This window comes from Catharus ustulatus, chromosome 2 (genome assembly GCF_009819885.2).
Source record: "Catharus ustulatus isolate bCatUst1 chromosome 2, bCatUst1.pri.v2, whole genome shotgun sequence".
NCBI classification, from domain to species: domain Eukaryota; kingdom Metazoa; phylum Chordata; class Aves; order Passeriformes; family Turdidae; genus Catharus; species Catharus ustulatus.
In genome coordinates this window covers 103,549,569-103,569,465 of record NC_046222.1, presented here as the reverse complement: position 1 = coordinate 103,569,465, position 19,897 = coordinate 103,549,569, and the positions used below count along the sequence as shown (strand labels likewise).

The 19,897-nt window shown below is 35.8% G+C and overlaps 1 protein-coding gene across 1 annotated transcript in view; it reads left to right on the top strand.

The window, feature by feature from the left end:
* The window catches only part of ANOS1 (anosmin 1), a 134,035-nt gene that overhangs the window by 83,646 nt on the left and 30,492 nt on the right, over positions 1–19,897 (top strand). Inside the window, exons 6-8 of the mRNA XM_033052325.1 lie at positions 3,348–3,477; positions 13,002–13,204; positions 15,691–15,838. Coding sequence (XP_032908216.1) covers positions 3,348–3,477; positions 13,002–13,204; positions 15,691–15,838 — 481 coding nt within the window. The remainder of the gene's footprint in view (positions 1–3,347; positions 3,478–13,001; positions 13,205–15,690; positions 15,839–19,897) is intronic.

Genomic DNA, 19,897 nt, shown 5'->3' with positions numbered 1-19,897 from the left:
TTTTTAACAAATATACATAGCATATATGCACTTTTTGGAGTGTTGACACAAGAATCCCACCTGAATGGTCAAACTGCTGTGCTGTTGGGTGATATATTCTCTTTCTTCTCCCTCCCAGTCATAGTAAATCTCACCTTTCCCTTGCAAGAAATTCTGATTTTCATCCTTTCTTTCTCCAAGGGACAGTTTTACATGTAAATATACAACATGTTATAATTCTAAATAGCCTGCAACATCCAAGGTGCTAGACAATATCTTCCCTCACCTCTCATACAAAGGATGGAATTGAAGATAGGCCATCCATGCTCTGGGGTGCTCTTGGTCATCAGTCAGTTGTAGGAGCAGCAGAGGGAGATTTCTTTAGGCATTTTGAAGACAGTAACAGATAATCCCCTTTTGAAGGAGAGGATGAGGGGGACTACTTACAGGAAGGGCTCAGGATTTAAACAGTTAAGAGCTGCTGGAAGAGGAGTAGAATTGTCAGTGCTTCCTAAATGGAGCAGCTCTGGGCAAGTCTCAGCCAAATTCTCACGCAAAAGCCCAACCTCTTTCTGCTTTCTGGCCATTGGAAGTGTCCTGTTGTCCCTTGGACCTAAAATGAACTCTCAAGAAGGAATGTCAAGGTATTATGTGTATTGTCCAGCTTATGTCATTAAAATTGCATGCTGCTCTTATATGAAGTTGTATCCTAGTGTGATTAATAGGGATTTTCCCTTGTCATCACTGAACTTTGCATGATACATGTTGGCCAGTTATTTTATCTGAGGACTAATTCATTATTTTATTCCAAATAAAACACCTATTAGGGTCTGAAACTAGATTCCAAATGTTAGTCTTATAAGTAAAAAGGTGATGCATAGCCAAATAAACAGTAATTATGATTTTGTAATGATTTGAGTGGTGATCTTTTGTTTTTGTCTTTCATTTTTGATTCTTAAAAATTCTATACAATTCTTGGTTTTGTCTTTCATATTCTGACAATTTTAGGTATGCAATGAAATTTAATCATTAGTTATTTAGTACCACTCAGCATAGCTTTTAGTGAGTTTAAATTAATGTGAAAGACACTGAAAGGACTCTGAATATTGTGATCACAGCTCCAAACATACTTAAGTAGTAAGGACTAACTAAATTAAAGCAATTAAACAAAAAAAAATAGATATGGCATTAAGGCAGTATAAGATATCTCAGTAATACTTAGTTCTTTCTAGAAATGTATTAAATCTATGTACAGGATACTTAGAGGTGCTGAAGTAGTTTATATTATGGTAGTTGGAGGTAGACCTCCTGCGTGCCATTGAACTGAGCAGGAACTTGGCCAGCAAAATGAATGATGAAAGTAATAGGCCCAAGGCATATTCATAAATTAAAATAATTTTGGCATTATGGATTGACAGTTTGTTTGATTTTACATTTTTTGCTGTTGCCATGGGAAACTGACACAACTGAAATACTTTCTTTTAATCAGCAGAATAGCTGAGCTGATGCCGGTGACAAACAAGATCCCTTTGAGGAATTCGGGATCAAGTCTATTCTGATTATGCTTGCCTTGTAACAAGGTTCAGCAAACATGTTTTTAAAAGCCCACAAGACTGTAACTGTTATTTATGATTAAATATTGGTCCTGAACCTGTTTCCAGTTGCAGTAGAAGGGGACCTGGCTGCTGGAAAAAAAGGGCATTTGAGTGCCACATAAAATAAAAACAATCACAAAAGTTGATTCGGGTAGTCTCTTTCTTCTCTGAGATAAACCTTGGATAATTTACTCTACAGGTAACAAGAAAGTTAAAAAAGGGAAGGAAATGAGGCAGACAAGGTCAAGACTGTTACCCCTGCCTAAGCTGAGAAGACAAAGACAGTGGTCTGAATGGAGAGGGCTCAGGCTACAACACTTAGCAGTCTGAGAGTAGTCAATAATATGGTTTAGAAAGGGTCTCTTTTCCTTTCATGCACACACAAATGAGATATCTGTTTCCCTAAATTTTGTTTGTCACCAAATGAAGAAACTAAGTGCAGGATAACACCTGCTTATTATATTTGTCAGGGTTCTGAAGAGGCCATTGCAGAAGAGCTGAAGCAAATTCCTCCATTTCTGGTTATCTGAGTCAAGTCAGCAGCTGCTGGTTTCTTGGGTTTGAAAGGGAGCAAAAAGCAGAAATTATGTTGTGCCTTTTTTTGGGAGCTACTTAGTATCATTACAAGCAATATTGAATCCTATACAGGGAAGGTGGCTTCCTGAAGTTGTATAAAACAGAGCTTGTAAAAATAAATTGATGTAACTACATTTTTAATGGGCTTGCATGTTTGGTCAGTAATGGTAATCAGTAATGATTGTAATATATTTAGACATGTACATGACATCTGTCTCATGTTTGAGTGTTACTTTGATTAAAGAATTAAATCAAAATGTAGTAAACATGACATACTAAAGTAAACTGGATAATTGAGAGGTAATTGTAAAACTAAAATTTCCAAGTGCATGTGTTTTTGATGAGTTCTACCAAAATGCTACATCTGTAGTTGGAAGTGATTCAGTGGTTACCAGGAGGCTGTGTTCAGTTCTGGTGTTTGTACCTTAGCGGAAAAAAGGAAAGAATGGAAAAGATAGCTCTTCAAAAGTTTAATGGGGTAAAAAATGGAAGAAAAGAGAGCTCAGAATAAGAATGTGTAAAGCACTTCCTACTGAAAGGGTTCAGAATGTATCTATGCTTATGCCATATTTCTCCCCTCAGGATTTGGAAATTGAACTCATGACACTGGCAAGCTCAGTAGGTGTTGTTGGAGAAGAGGTCAGCTCCTATGACCTGAGAAAAGTCTTCAGGGAAGAGTTAAGGCTGTCTTTTTGACATAAGTGCCAAAGATGTGAAGAAGGCTTACATTAATTATCTGAGAGTTTTGGGTTTCCTATGAACTGGAAAAAGTCTCACAGCACTGGATTTCATTAAGCTATTTTGAGCCCCCAATTCTCTGAGAATTGAAGAAATCAGTGCTATCACCTGGGGCAGTGTGTTCCCTGAAACACCAACACTTGAACAGTGAGACCCTAAACACTGGGGAAGGTTGTGATAACTGCAAAACTAATTTTGTGACTTTAACGACACTTCACCTGTTTTCTAAAGGCTACCTTTTCCAGAAGAGACCTGCAATGCACTATAAAATTGGATGCTTCTATCATTTTGTTCACAGCTGTAAATGCTCTGCAGTGCAGAATGATGGCTGGGGTCAGGTGAGGTGGTTGCATAAAGCCTGTGGTGCTGGTGTGTACTCAGCCAGACTGGCTGGTGCAGCACAGATGATAGATAACCATGTCAGAATAGCCAGTGTAAGTGTGACATTTTCCCCACCAGACCACGGACGAGCGCGTTCGGCTGCCGGACATCCGCGCGAGCCGGTGGTACCAGTTCCGCGTGGCTGCTGTCAACGTGCACGGGACCAGGGGCTTCACAGCACCCAGCAAGCACTTCCGTTCCTCCAGAGGTGAGTCTGCCCTCATCTTGTCTGCTACTCACCTTCCTCTCACTCACACCTGGAGCACAACCTGATCTGCCTTCTCTCGTGGCAGCAGGTTTTTAACAGGTGGGTTTTTGTTGCTATAGTGCTAGGAGAGGCGAAAGAATATTGCAACACTGAGTTCCTTGAGAGGCAGAAGAAAGGCAATTTGTTAAAGAAGCAATCACACTTTTATAGACTAGATCACAGAACCAGAATAGAATCAAGTTCATTGGTCCAAGGAAGGTAACACCCCTTGCAAACATGGTTTTACCAAACTCACATCTCTCACTCACCCTCCTGTGCCAACAGCAGGTGCTAATCTCTGTTATTAATTCTTTCTCTTCTGTTTTCCTTTGAGTAGCTTGAGAAAGACTCAAGCTGCTTTTTCCCTATCTCTCACCTTATCCACAGCTTTTTGAGTAGTTTTGCTGCTGACTTTACAAATGGTGTAAAATTTGTTTGAAATCAGCAAACAAATTAAAAGTTGAACTGTTATTCTTTTATCAGTAAGGGTCTCTGTGAATAAAATTATTTTGAAACATTTTCTACATTATTGGATCAAACTACATGACCCTGACCATGAAATATGGAGTAACTTGGTTTTCAATGTGTTAATCCAAGAGGTTTGTCTTTACTTTCTTTTTAGTTATGAGAAATATTTTATTATCATATGTTTAGTAGAGTATTAGAATATTTTGTTGCCTGTATCTAAGTAATTGTAGCAGCATTGTTTTGATGGAACATTGGACCTCTTAATATAACTTTCCCCTTGCTAGCACTAATTGTAAGTGCTTAAGAATAAAAGAGCATAAATGCAAAGCAGAATGTTTCTGTTCCTTAGAAATGCATACCGGATGATCCAAAAAGTATTGTAGGAATTTTTGTTGATACTTCTGGTTTTGCAACTGTTTGGGTAATAAAATAACTTTGAAAATTATTTCTGTACCAGTAAATGGTACATGGGGAATGGAGGAGAGAGAAATGGTTCTTCCATCCTGTAAAGTTCCTGGCTTCTGCCTTTTGTTCTTTTGACCAACATAAGGAAGAATTTTCCCAGATGACTCTTAGCATAGTATAGGGATTAGCGCAGGCCAGAAACTATTCCCATTGGCCATGATCTGGAAGTGGTCACCCTCTCTTAAAGGCAGTCAATATTGTGGGCATATCCAGACCATGCTAGTCAGCCTTAGTGCCAAAGAATGAGATCCAGCACTCTTCACTCTACTAATAGAAGCAGTTTCTAATAGAAAGACTTTTTATTTTTAGTAGTGATGGAATCTTTACATTGATGTAACTTTGCATACTTTGCAGACAGAATTATCTTGCAGTACAAGCAGTTGTCATCTTTGGTTTCCTGTGCTGGCTTTTAGTTTGCTGTTTGGCTGTAGTCAGTCCTAGAAAATAATCTTTTTGGAGGTGCATTTATAGAGGCACGTGAATAGTTTTGCTGGTATGGAAGGTTTAATCACTTACTAAATAACTATATGTTAGCCTTAAGAATTTTTTTGGTGCTCTATCCCTATTTGTTGTAGGAAGCTTGGCATAGCTGTCCCGTTACTTCTGTGACCACAAACCTCTTAAGGTATAGAAGAAGTATTATTTTAAGAACTTGTGATACTTATGTAGCATACCATTTCAGAAACATAAAATAATACAGTTCCTTTGAGCTGTGTTGAGTTTACTGTAAGAACTCTTCAGCAGCAGTACCTTTCTCTTTACTTCTTGAACAGCACTTCAGCAGATACAACAGTTTGTTGCTGAATCTGGCACCAAATTTCTTTTAAATTGATATCATCGACAGTTATTTTACTGAGTTTGTAAGTATTTTCCACCTATTCTACTTGAAACCACTATTACTGCAATAAAGTATATGATGGTAGCACTGAGGTTTTGGCTGGAACGTGACATTTTCAGGCAGGATTTGCACCACTTTCAAAAAAATTGGCCCCCTACAGGGTGTGCTAGCCGTGCTCAAAATACCATCGTTGGTAATAAATATAAGAATGTCCATGCTAAGTCAGAAGCTTTCTAGTCCGGAATCTGACTTCAGCCAAAGGTGGGTTTCTGGATAACAGTGTAAGAGCAGGATAAGCACATAGGGGTATTTCTTCAGAACAGTCTCCCAGCTGTCAGTAATTTGTGTTTCAGGAACCTGTGGTTTTGAAATCATTACATAAATACCAGAGTCCTCTTGTGGTCTCTGTAGCTACCCCTGAAGCACTTGCTCTCCTTAGTGTTACTCATGGCTGTCTAGTGGGGGTGGAGAGCACTTTTAGGACTTTGTGAAAAGGGCAGTGGGAGTTAGTAGCACCTCTGCATACTCTTACCTAATAAACAAAAATTTTGATGTTGGCAGCAAGTAAGTAGTCAGCATTCTTCAAGAGGCTTCTGTAACACTAAAAATAACTGTTTTCAAATTTGAACTCCAGCTCTTGGCGGAGGATTGTGAATTGACAGACAAGCAGCAGGGAGTTCAGTTAGCTATCAGCTTCACAGCCCACACCAGGCTATGCTGGCAGCTCATTTGGCCATTCCAGGGGCTGTGGAACTGTCAGTGGTTGCTATAAAGATGTCGAGTTTGCCAGATGAAATGTGTAGATACTCTAGGTGACTCACATGTAGATGCTGCTAGGTGCTGACTGCTGGAAATGATGCTGGGATTCTTCCACTGGTATCTTGAGCTGCCATGTCCCCACGTAGGCAGGCAGAGGGTAACAGTTATAGGGTCACTAGCATTTAATTACTACTTTGGAGCTCAGTGGGAAATGACAGCCCCTGCCTGGTAGAGAGGCAAGAAACTGCTGCTCAGATGTCCCTAGTTTTTTGAGTCCCAGCATCTACTGGCCCCTGCTGAGCTCCTACAGGCACATTTAACCTCCAGTCTGGAAAAGAAAAGTGGATTTTGGCACATCACCTTTGTAACTTTGCAGCCTGTCTGTGCTATGTTTGTGTGAAGCGTGGACAGAAATTCACATCAGTGTTTCACTTCACCCTGTTGTGCCAAGACCAAGAGAAGATTATTATCTTGGTCAGACTTCGCAGAAGGTTTCTTCAAAAATAAACCCTTTGATCAGGAAACATGACAGTAATTCCTAAGACAGTTTCTCACGCAAGATGCTGAACTTTTACCAATTGCTCGTAAGTAATAATGAACAGAAAATAATTTGGGTTTGTTTTTTCCTTTAAAGGAGGACAAATATGATATTTAATCTGAATCAAGGAAGAAATATGGCACCACAAAGTCTCTGTCACTAAATATTTTAAGATGTTAAGAGGAATATTCAAAAATGTGCTGTAATTTCTCAGAGAGAGAATTTTTGTCTGGTTACCACATTACTGCTTTATACTGTTTTTTGTCTTTGAAAATGAAAAAATCATGCTCTCTAAGTAGACACAGCAAAATAAGGTTTTGTTTTATTCCAAATGATGTTAAGTCTTCTGAGGTAGTTTCCATTAACTTCTTTATCACTAAATAAAGCTCCTCATTTTCCAAAGTAATTTAATTTCTCAGTCATGAAAAAGTTGAAACCAGGAAAATAAGAGGATTTCATCAAGCATTTCAACTTGCCATTCTTCATCTAGTTGTGTTTTGAGGTCTGATCCACTGTAGCTTGGATGCTCTTATACCATAAGCATTTGAGGTGAAGGTTTATTAGCTGATCTACACTGCCTCATTTTTCATCTAGGGTGAACATTATTTGTTGGCATTAATTTGTAAATAGCAAATAAAGTGACGCAGCTGAGAATGTTTTAAATACTCAGAGCTTAGGCAGAGCTCATTTTTTAAAGCTGTTTTTTTATAATTTTTTTATAAAGGAAACAAAGGATTTTCATGCACTTGTCTGACATGACCCCTCACAGGGAATAAAGTGATGCTTTGTTTTGCCAAAATGTGATTCCAAAATTGTAAGAAACACGGGTTGGACTGTATCTGTCTGTGGCAGAGTGGTTGAAAAATTAAGTGAATACTGCACCTAGAAAGTGGATTCTTTCATATAAGTGGGATTGTGCACTTGGACTTTTATATTGATACAGTCAGCTAAAATTGTTCAAAATTTTCTGCTATTTTGGCAGTGGTTTCCACTTCTTATTTCAGGGTTTTTAAATTTTGTGTGCTTTCCTTGTATCTTCAATTGAGTGGCAACAATTTGCAATAGCAGCAATAAATAAAGGTAACTGAATATCTGACAGAACATTTTTGATCCAGAGAGATACAAATATCCTTCTATTCATGTTTAGACTGGCTCTCTCCAAGCTGTTTGCTTTCTTCTGGAAGCTGGAGAGAACTGTTCCTACAATCCATAAATTAGTCTCCTTGGATGGAAACTACCTGTGCTTTTCTTCCAGTAAGCAGGCACTGAATAGCTTAACCTAACTGGTCAGAAACTGCTTGGCACCAGTAATACAATTTTTAATTTGTTGCATTTGGTTCCGAGTTCTTAGGCTATTTTTTTCCTAGCTTTTTATAATTTGTGATGAGAATGACTCTCAGTAACAGAGACTTAAAGTTAACTCTAGGAGTCAGTGTTAGGCATTTCTATGTCATATATTATCTCACTGGTCTCTAGATAGGTACTAGAGACAAAAAGATCAACACAATGAGCCCAAACCATCTGACCCTTCCACCTCTGCTAAAAGTTTTTATCCTCACCGTGAAGGCAGTTGCCAGCATACACTGGATAGATTGTCAAGCTAAAGGAAGCAGACAACATTGTTTTCACAGCGCATAAGTACCATGCTGGATGTGATTTCATGCATACATAACTGAGTGTTAGAAAAACCAGAACAGACACCCACTCATGGCAATAAAGTTCTTTCTGTTGCTCCTTTGAGACCAATGATTTTTTTATGCTGTTGCACAGCTGGTTTATGTGTGCCGTTTCTATCGGGCAGAGCCAGTACTCCTGCTTATGCTGAGGAACTGTTTAATGGTTGGAAACTTGTCTGTAGAGCAGCTTCAGCAGACTTTTAGAGTTGGAAGGTATCATGTTTGAAAGATAGCAATGGGAGATCTATTTTAAGTCAGGAAAAATGCTCCATAAAGAAGAGTTTAAATTATTGTCACACTTGCTCTCACTTTTACAACTCAGAATGAGAATTCTGATTCCAATGCCATTATTCACCTCTCTGACACCTATTCCAAATCATTGAGTGTTTTCACTACATTTGCCACATTGAAAGAAAAAGTGGATGCACTGCAGCAGTGTATGATGTGATTCATGTGTACAGCTATCCCGTACTGTTTTTTAAGGTTTTGCAAAAGTGTTTCCAAATACTATTGATTTAAAGAATTTTGGAAAATATAAACTATTACTATGTTCAGAAATATGAGTGTGGGAAGGTGCTCATTTTGAAATGGTGATGATGTGAGGGTTTTCTTTTTTTTTTCTTTATTTGCAGCAAGAAATCCTCCCTTTTGGGAACTGGAGACACAATTTTGCTTGTGATGGCTGAGTAGCCAGCAAGACAGGAATTTAAGTCCTTTGGGTATGCTCAAGCCAAACACAATCCAGACAAATGGAGTATTTACCCCATGTGCTGGAACAGCAGCTTCAGCCTTGACCTAATGAAGCTATCATTTCTAGCAGTGAGAAGCGATTTACTTGTCAGGCTGCTGAGACCAGAATTTTTTTGGAGTTGAGGACAGCTGTCTGTGCCAAATTCTAGGATATATAGAATGACTTGTATTTTATTTGCATCTGCAAAGGGAAAACTGCAACTAGCATCGCTCTTTTTTGCAAACCAAAGTATTTGATTTAACACTCAGATAAATTCATGTATATAAAGTTTCAGTACTTTGCATTCAAAAAATTGGCAGCAGTTTCCATTCCAGTAATTTTACATCTGTGATTCTGAATTATACATGTGGTAGTCAGTCAAAGGGATCACAGGTATATGAAGACTAACAGTAGAATGGTATTAGATTTATAGCCAGCAGAATGTCACTTTAGCTTTATAGTTAGGTTGACAAACACCTTATGTGGTCAGCTTTATGATTCAGTACCAATTATTACACCTTGAAGTATTTTAGCATGGGTTGTATAGTGCTTTTAATATCTGCATGGACATAAGCATAAGACCACCTCGGAGAAAATGACTTTTCCATTCAGTATTGCAGAAAAAAACAACTGATCTGTTAGGTGGTAACTGGCTGGCATGCATTGTAGAAGAGCATGCTTGTAAACATGTCACAGATTTTTTTTGGTTTTTTGGGTTCCTACTCTTTTGGGAGACCTAGGGGGTGTAGGGGTTTTTTTGAGTGCTTTCTTTGGAGTTTGGGTTGTTTGGTTTTTCTTCCTGTTAACAGAGATCACATTATCTACCCTGCTATTCCTTCTCCCTTGTCTGCTTTGCTGGTGAAACAAAATACTTTCAAATGAAGAAACTATTAATATTCTTGAATTCTTAACTTACAAAATGATCATTCTGTCACTTGTAATAGTGATGAGTGTCACAGAAATATATCAAAATAAATGAATAAATTATATATTGGTATTGAAATACTTAATATGGAATGGATCCTAATCTGATATAAAATCCTCACTGAGTGTCTTAATATTTCAGGTAATACACCCCAAATCCTCAAAATATTTTACTGATGCATCTGCACAAACAGACAGGATTTTTTTTTCCAGTTGATTAAATGCAATATTTTAATAAGTTTTTTTTTCATCTTTGATATTTTATATCTTTCTGGCTTATTATTTTCTTAATCTACTAGTTTTAATAAAGCTCTTATAGAAAATGTGTTACTTTCAATGTCTCACCTTTTCGTGTCTGTTAGCTGCAGATCTCCTCCTTTCTGTCTTCTACCACCACCACTGTTCTTGTTCAAAGGTGTTTTTGTGGATGACATTTGAAAGGTTTGCAAAAGTCTTTGAAGAAAGAGGGCACTCAGGAAAATATCTGCTATTGCTATATTATTTCACATGTATATTCCTTCTAAGAGAACATTCTTTCTGTCCTTAACCGTAATTACCCAATGATTTTTAACTCAGTATTTTATTCTCACGCAGAAAAGTAGAAACACTAGTAGATTTTCTTTCAAATGTGGATCAGTGTTTTGTCTACTGCCTGGACTGTGTCTAGTGAGCACAGAAGAAATGCTACTGATAAAGTAATGTTTTCAATAAACTGTGCAATTATAAAATGTACAGGGTGATATGCTGGTGATGTAGATTTTAGAAGAAATGATCTATTGGTTTCAGTACACAAATAGTTCTTTCTTACTACTTTCTTTTGGTGGAATGAGTGTCCAAACATTTGAAAAAAAAAAAGAATCTAAAATTGGTGATTTGCTTTTAGGCCTGCAAAAGATTGTTGAAGAGAACTTCAAAATGTTTTTAATTGTGTAATACACTTTGTCCAAAAAAACTATTTCATTTAAATTTTGTATCTTTTTTTTTTTTTTTTTTAATGATTCTCTATCTCTTGTAGATGCAGAATGAAGACACACATGTTTTATAGGTTGAATCATTTTTGCTTATATCTGACCATTTGGGAAGATATATTCTCTGAAACACTTTAATTTTATCCCATATGTTTTGTATACATAATACATGATGCATACCACTTCTGGGAGATAATCTGAATAATTTACCTACAGTAATATGATCATGTTGCACTTCAGGTTATAAATGTTTCATATCTCTAATAAAATGTCATATAACATAAAAAAACCCCTAATATTCTAAATCAGTGAAGATGAATGCTTAATAAATGTCTTAGATGTGTGAATCATGATTCTGTTCATATTTAGTTTACATAAATTACATTTTATATCTCCCTTTTAAATAATAGAAGTAAATGAAAAATTGTATGAGAGAATAGTAAAAACCACTTGGCTAAATTACTCTTTAATTCTGGAATAAATAGTTTAGCATACTTTAGGATGGAGTGGTTGGCAACTTCAAAAGTAAGGAAAAAAGCATAACAGCAGTGCTTCTTCATAGCCAGAAAAAATAAAAACAACTGACTCGCTAGTGAATTAAAAAAAAAACAAGTAAGAACTGAGGCATTCTTACTATTTTGAAATTACTTTAAATTTCCAGAATTCTTAAGTATGCTTTGTAACCTTTATGGCCAAAAGTTAGATTGAATTATGTGTGTGAGGAAACAGGGGCATCCATTACTATTTAACTAAAATGGAATGTGTGAGGAAATAGGAGTATCCATTGTTATTTCAGCATCTGATCAGCATCTGCTGATCTTTAAGAGGGAAATGCTGTCTTATTAATTCTGAATGTGTCTTTTTTAATAAACTAATTGATGGAATTTTTCAGTGAGAAAATTTGTCATAGGGATTATCTGAAGAATTAAGTATGCCTGGAATGTTTATTTAACAGCTCATTTACCATTATAAAATAATGGAGGTGAGCCATACATTAAATGAATTTCTGATGTCCCCTCCTCACACCTCCAGTTTTATTTCTGGCAAATAAGTGATGGCTCATATGGCTGCAAGTTCATAACATATCTTAATTATTATTAATTTTCTTTTCTGAAATAGTTTTAATTTGGATTTTTTTGAGTCTCATTTCTATAGAAATTTTGTTTTTGCAATTTCCTTGTATTTTGTCAACAATTTTTGGCTGCTGCAGACATTTAAAAAAAGGATAGAAATTAAAAAGTGGGATTAAAAAGTAGGAGGTGGTAAACAGCTTTCAGAAGCTTTTTTGCAAAATCTTTGACTCACATTACTTGGGGTCAGGATATTATATAGTGAATCCACAAGGAGGACCTTAAAATCAATATTGGAAAAAATTCAATATTGAATCTTATTCAAACTCTGACTGTTGTTTGTCCTTGACTCTAGAGTCAACACAAAGACAACTGAAGGTATACTATCTCAGTTTATATTGACCAGGAATTGAACCACAATAGTGAAATAAATCAAAGGGCTAGCTAATTGCTTTTTGACAATCTAGGAAAAAACCCTATAGATTTCTACCAAGGTGTAATATATCATTATGCTTTAATTTCATTTATTGTAAGGATGTGTTTATGTCCCATGGTGGTAGATATCAATATTAGAATTTTGAAGAAAGATTCGATGTGTCAAAACATAATTTCATCATCTGAGAATTATCTGGCAACGAAAAAATATTCAGTGTTTCATCCATACAGTTCTGTGGTTACTCTACAAGGCCACTTGTAGTACTGGAGTGTTTTACTCTCACTTTGTGTTTAAAGTAGTGAGTGACAGAAGGAAAACTGGTAGTCTGGTACATTCTGATAAAGCTTCATTATGTCTGTGAACTATCAACAACACAGAATAATGACAAACTAGATGCTAACCCATAATTTTGATTTTAGTAGCGTTTGAATTTCTAGAATTTACAAGAAGCCATATCAGTTACAGGATACCTTTGCCTGAATTTTCCTCAATGTATTTAGAGTGTCTAATCCAGCTTGTGAATGTCTCGTAAACACATGAGGTGAAGATAATCTTTACCTTACTGAAGATAATTTTTCCCTTAGAATATTTTCATTTTTTTTCTAAATTCTAGATCCATCTGCTCCACCAGCTCCATCTAATATAAGGATTGCCAATATCAGTGCAAACAATGATGGAAGTGTAAATGCAATGATTACTTGGGATCTTCCAGAAGAGCCTGATATCCCAGTGCACCACTACAAAGTCTTCTGGAGCTGGACATACAGCAAATACGTAATTCCAGCAAAAAAAAAGAGAAGGAAGATTACTGATGGGGTAAGAAAGAAATCAGTAACTGGGACAGAAATATGGCTTATTTTTGACACAAAACAGAGTGTAAGTATAAAATGTGTGATAAGTTCCAATGATTTCACCCACTGGTAAAGTAGAGGTCTTAATTTTTAATATCATGAAGCCCGTAGACAATTTTGACCTCTCAATTCTTTTCTTACCTGAACTTGGAGAGAAGTAAATTTCTGCCTTAGAATACAGGTGAATATGGTAAGATTTTTCAGGAAAGATGAATGAAAAGTTAAATGCTGTTAGTCCTCTAAATATAGATTTATTCAATTAGTGCTTCCTTAGGTATTTATTTTATGTTAAAAGCCTGACATTGTCTGTCACATTGTTCTTTCATTATGCAAGTAAAACTTGTGACAGTCACAGAGTAATTGTTAAATAGTCAGTATGGTTCTGAGGGACAAACATACTCAAAACTCTTTAAATAAACTGCTGCACCAAAGATCTGGCAATATTTCCTTAGCAGCAAGTTCCTATGAATTTCTTGAGTAATGTATTAAATATTTGCTTTACTGGAAGACTTTTTGTTATGATATCCTTAAGCATATTGCATATTATTTTAAAGCAATTAATAGAAATAATTAGATGGACATAACAGCAGTTAAATTGATTAGTTAAATTGATTCTCAGTGCTTTTGCTAGTAAGAATTTGGTCCCATGTCTATGTTAACACTGTGTTTTGTCTCCAGCTGCCCATTGCACTGTGATGAATGACAGTCAGAGGGTCACAATTCCCCTTCTGTCCCTCAGTCACCAAACCCTGACAGAAATAAAGGCAGTGAATGCTGTGTGATGAAATCATGCAAGTCAATTTGCTCAGAAAGGAAGGTCTTTATTGCCCTTTAAAAAATAATCGTGTCAGGATAGGAGTAGGTTAGACTGTGCTACATAGGAAAGTTTGTGTTCCACAAGAAGCCTGACATTGGATAATGGAAAGGACTTCAGCCTAAAGGTAACAGGGAGCTTTCTTTCTCCAAGCTGCTCCATACATCAGAAAACTCAGAGTATTTTAAAATTGAGCTGGGTCTTTAACACCTTTCCATAGGGTACTTCCTACTTACGAATAATATTACAGCAGGTCCCTTAGGACATTACAGTAACTTGAGACCAAGTTCTGACCTTGAATATAGGAAAATACAAGGTGTGTTTTATAGACAAGATGGGCTCTTTCAATATCTACCATAGTGCTCCTGACTTGTACTTTTTCATCTGCAGCATGTCATGAAATTGCCCAGCAATGCCAGTGACATTCAGGACACTCCAGATGCCATTGCAAATCAATGGTCATTTGAGTATTGTAGCAGCTCTTGAGCTAAAGAATGGCAAATGCATGGACATTTAAAAAACCAAAACAGAAAAGGTGGAAAAGTTCTAATTGTTAAAGATTAGTGAAGATTATTTTTGTCCAGTTTTTACCTTTAGGTGTAGCCAGATCCAAATAATTTCATACTGATTTCTGTATGAATTAATTCCAGGTAGACATTGAATTAGTTTGACTGCAATATTGACACTGTTAATCAAGATTTATAGTCAATATTTCAGCACTAAACAAGTAAAGATAATTAATACTAAATACTTTCTGGCAATCCCCTTTTTAAAATTCCAGGTGTTAAATATGAGATGGTTACCTTGGTACATGGTTATCTTTTTTTACTCTATATGGACTGTCAAACTTAAAAGGCACAAGGAATTCTAATGAAAATATGGAGTAATATCTTCTACCTGGCATATGGACTAGAAGGATATTTTTGTAATTAAATCTAGCAAAATAAAATGTAAGACTGAGAAGGCTGGACTCTTCTTTGCAATATCATGTTCCATGCCTTAATGTATGTGTTTTTGACTGGAGAATGATAAACCTAATCTGTTATTTCCCCATGTTATACACTTCCATGACATTGGAAATTGTATTTTTTCTATTCTATTTTCCATTCTACACAGGAAAAGTGTTCTTTCCAATGAGAGGGTATTTTTGGTTGGTGCTTGTTTTTCAAATTTTTTTTCAAGAGTTGAAACAAATAGAATGTATTGAAAAATGTATTAAATATTGGACTTCAGCTATTCTTCAGACCAGCTGTCTCTAGAAAAAAGTTTCCAATTGTTTTACTAACACAGAAATTGGGGAATAAAATGCTTAATCATTTTGCTAAAATGATTTTGGCATAAGAGAAACCTTGTTATATAGAAGAAAACCCCTTAGGTTTTGCCTAAACAATAGGTTTGAAATTGCCAAGAAACTGCCAAAATTATGCAAACATCAAGTAGGTTAGTATTTTAAAATTACACAGAAAAGCATAGTCCAGTTAAAGAAATCTTGTACAGAAAGGAAATTTTGCTCTGAAATTTATATATGAGTTTTCTAACTTCAAAATAGTAGTGTGCCTAAGATAACAAGCCTGCTTTTAATAAAGGCCTGTGTTTCTGCAATATTGTAACTGCTTTGTGTATTTATTCCATTACAGGCCCAAAATTATGTGGTCCTGGAGGGGCTCCAACCAAACAGCAACTACAATGTGGAGCTGCAGGCAGTAACACGTTGGGGTCAGATACGCCTCAAAAGTGCTAAGGTTTCTCTCCATTTTAGCACAACTCAGGACATCAGGAATAATAGTGAGTAATCATACTCAAACACCTGAATACTTTCTCTCTCCTTTGTCTGGAATTTGAATGTTTTATATAATGATTTCTTAAATTTTAAAAAATGATTTTCTGAAAGCGGGCTGTTCCATAGCACAATGATCATCTCCTGGTCAAGTTGAGAACCTTTTCATGTTATATTTCTTATTTTAAAACTGGTGACAGTTTTTGCCTAATTCTTTGACTTAGACTCTACTCACCTAAAATAAACAGTTGCAAAGAAAATGGACACCTTTGCATAAATCTAGTGTTAATATTTTTTAGAATCAATACAGGTATAAATACTGACTGTGTTTCTAAATTGATGGAATAAAACCATTTGTGTGTGTCTTAATTGGAAAGTATTAACCTGCAATGTTTTTCAAAACCCTGGTTATTTTTAGTAGCCCATTAATTCAGATTCCATGTCTGACCACCATGCATTCTCAAAATATTTCACACATAGGACCCACATTCAAATTAAAATCTCAGGATGTTTAGATGTTAGATTATATATTGTTAAGGTGTTTAGAACCTCACATGCTAAGTAATGTAATTGCAAACTTTATCTGAATCTGTCAGAAAGCCACAATTCTTAGCCTTGTTTAAATGCTGTTTATACAATTACAGTACGATACTGAGTTACTGCCCAAATTGCTGGTGGGACTCTGATTAACTAGTACAGCAGAGTTCTGAAAATAGGATGTTAACGAATATGATTTTAATTGTTCTGCCCTGATTAAATTTCATTTTCTATTCATTTACATTCCTTCTTTAAAGTACACTTGCAGTTTAAACTTGTAGCCATTTTCATAAGAGAACGGTAATTGCTTTCAACCTCACTAACCAACTGCTATTGTTGCCATATTCTGTTTGTGTATACATAAAATATTGCAATGTGGTTGTTAGCTATAACAGACCTTCTTGTCTGTGGTTGTTTCACATATTAATGTACCAAGAAACAAAAATAAGCTGAAGTATCCTTCTTTTTCCCATATTAAACTAATCTTAACTAATTTTTTGGGCCATCTTGAGAGTAAGTAGAAAGTCAAGTTTTCATCTCTTCCATACACTGAGTCTTTGCTTCAAATCCATACCAGAATATTAGCTTGACTCTTTACAGGCTGTATATTAGGCAAGTTTGAGTTAAATCCTCAGTAAACCCAATGTAAGTGAATATAAGTTCTCCCTTTTCCTTTTTGGCTCTCCTAGATTGTACCTGTGCTTTTTTTCATCTCCTAGGAAAGTAGCCTAGTTTGCAAGACTGTGCATGATACTAAAATCTTCTTACAGTTACCACAGTAAGATCTCCTTCCTTTTCTGTATGGACACAGGAGAGGTAATAGAGGAAAAATAATTGTGGAAACTGGGTGTTTAATTCCATACTCTGAGCCATTGAGCGCCATTAGAGAGCATCACTGGTGTTTATGAGGGATTTCAAATTTTGCTAATTCTTTTCCTAAGAACTTTTTTGTGGAGTGGGCTCCTTTTTTAATTCTTTCCCCATCCCCTGCGAAGTTCAATAGATAAAGAAGCAAAATTTTTTTTCTTCACCTTCCCCCTTATGCAATTTTCTGATAAAGTTTCTGTGAAGTTCTGGCTCTCAGTGCTGAACTTTAAGGTATTTCGTTTTTAGTCCAGTCATCTTGATTGCCATGTGATTGCCACTTGACATCATGGCTTTAAGGAAGAACTCAACTCACAGCTGAGTTTATGTTAAAGCTAAGAATCCTGATGCTGGTGTTTTACCTGTCTGAGGTTGGTCTGTGTCCTGCTAAGTGGGAGAAAATTCTAGATGCCGTTATATACAACTAGCCAAAGAGAAAATGGGCTAGCTTTTAAAGTTCTTTGTCTCATTTTATTATTAGTATAATTTTATAAATGTTTCCATCTTGGGAACAGGGATAATTAATCAACTGACCTTTGTCATGCTTTATTGGTACTCTTGACATTAGGTCAGACCATCATAATCTTTAAATATGGTGGTAAATAAGGACCTTCGATATAACAAAAGCCTTCTGAAATGAAACTGAGTAATTGATATATGAGCATGTCATTTTTTGTACTATTCCATGCTTACTGTGAGAAATCCTTTCAGTGGAAGGACTGTATTAGCTCTCCATGGCCTCATTAATGTTCTACCTCTCTTGGTCTCTATCACTCCAGATTTATGTTGGGAGAAGTAGATCTTTGTTTCAGTTTTCCCTCTTCAAAACATTGGATTTTTCAGAATCTGATGCAGGTCACATCTGAGTTATTGCTTATAAATCCTCTATCAAATGCAGTTCATTTATGCTATACCCTCACATGTGACTTGGCCCCTCTCCTTGGTTTTGCTTCAGAAAACAGACCATCAGTACTTTTCATGAAAATCTCCTATCTACTTATGTCTAATTAGTACAGATTTTCTAATACCTTGTGCTTTATTTTGCTTTACTGGGGTGACCTTTCTGTACTTAAAGGTTCATTAATTGTTGTATTGTGTTTTAAGCTAGAGCAAAACTATATGGAGAACAATATCTTTTTAATCTTGTATACTTCAAGAAATTTAACTGTTCAAATTACGAACATTCATTTATTTAATGAGCAGTATTTTCTTTTTAACTGAAAATCAGTGCCTGTATCAACTAAAACACATACTTGTTTTAGAGTATTTCAGTAATAAGTTTATAGAAAAATCTGAAGATCCCTTCTCTTAAAGCCATGACGTAAAGGATTCAAGATTCTTTGAACCTAAACCACTGATATCACTCACTTTATTTGATAGAGCACTCTGCTGAAAGGTGTATTTAGGCCTTTTTGGACATTTTTTTTAAATGACTAGATTATATTTTACATAGAAAAGCAAGTAAAAACTACTCCTGGAGGAGATGCAAATTCATCTTCTATATCTCACTCAGGTTAGTTAGGTACAGAGCCAGTCCTTCTTGATATATTTTTGAGAATACTCAGAAGCAGATGGAGAAATATGAAAAAGAAACAAAAAAATTGCCTGAAATATCTAGGACATGACACTCATGGCTTGTGTTTATTTTGGGACTTGCATGGCCTTTGGGAAGTAATTCCAGGAGGAACATGCCAATTTTGCTGAAGTCCCACTCTGCTCTGTGTAGAATTAAACTGGTTTTTAAGTGTCTGGTCCTACTGTCAGAGCAGAGATAGCCCACACCCCTCTGAAGTAATTTACTCCTACCCACCTCTGTGAGCTTTGACCTCAGCCCTCTGGCATGACATTTCCCCACACTCAGAAATGCATTGCCTCACTATATTTGTGCGCTTCACTTCTGGGAAATGTAGCAAGATTCTTGCTTGATCTTTATATAGAAATATTCTAAATTGATTGTCCTGGTTTTTGTAGAAGTGGAGCAGACAGAGAATAGCAAAGAAAAGATTTAATAAAATTAAAATAATTTTAATTGAGGAATACCTAATAGATTTTAGTTTATACTCTTCTCTATAATTTTTTTCATTTCCATTTATGTATTAGTAACATTATGGTCACCTTAAGAAAGAATTTTGTTAAGTTTGGTATTTAATTTAAAGCAAACAAACAAAACAAAAAATCATATCAGATTCAGCAAAGGACTGAGAAAGTAAAATTTGGCCGTAAAGCAAGTGAGTTTCAATAGAATCTGCATATAAGGCAAAATGTTCAAGTTTATATGTTATTTGTGGCAATCACTGAAACCTGAATCTTTTTCTCTCAAGTATATAGTTAATAATTTACCACTTCCTTATTATTGGACTCTTTAGCTTAGGTGTAATATTGAATTAAATACAACTTTTTTTTTGTTTATAATCTGATTCTCCTAATTGGATCAGATGCATTTGCAAGTGTGCAATGAAAAGTGCAGTTTGAATGAACGTGTCTTTCTCTTCAAAAAAATACCTGTAAGTACTGTCAACCCTGCTAAATGCTGATAAGTTTTTACCAAACAAAATGCTGGATGAAGGACATCCAATTGCAACTTCTTGTTGGAAGCAAGGCACACAACACCAAGGGAATTGCTGAAAGAAAGTTCTGCTCTTGCAATGTTTTCCTAAGTGCTCATC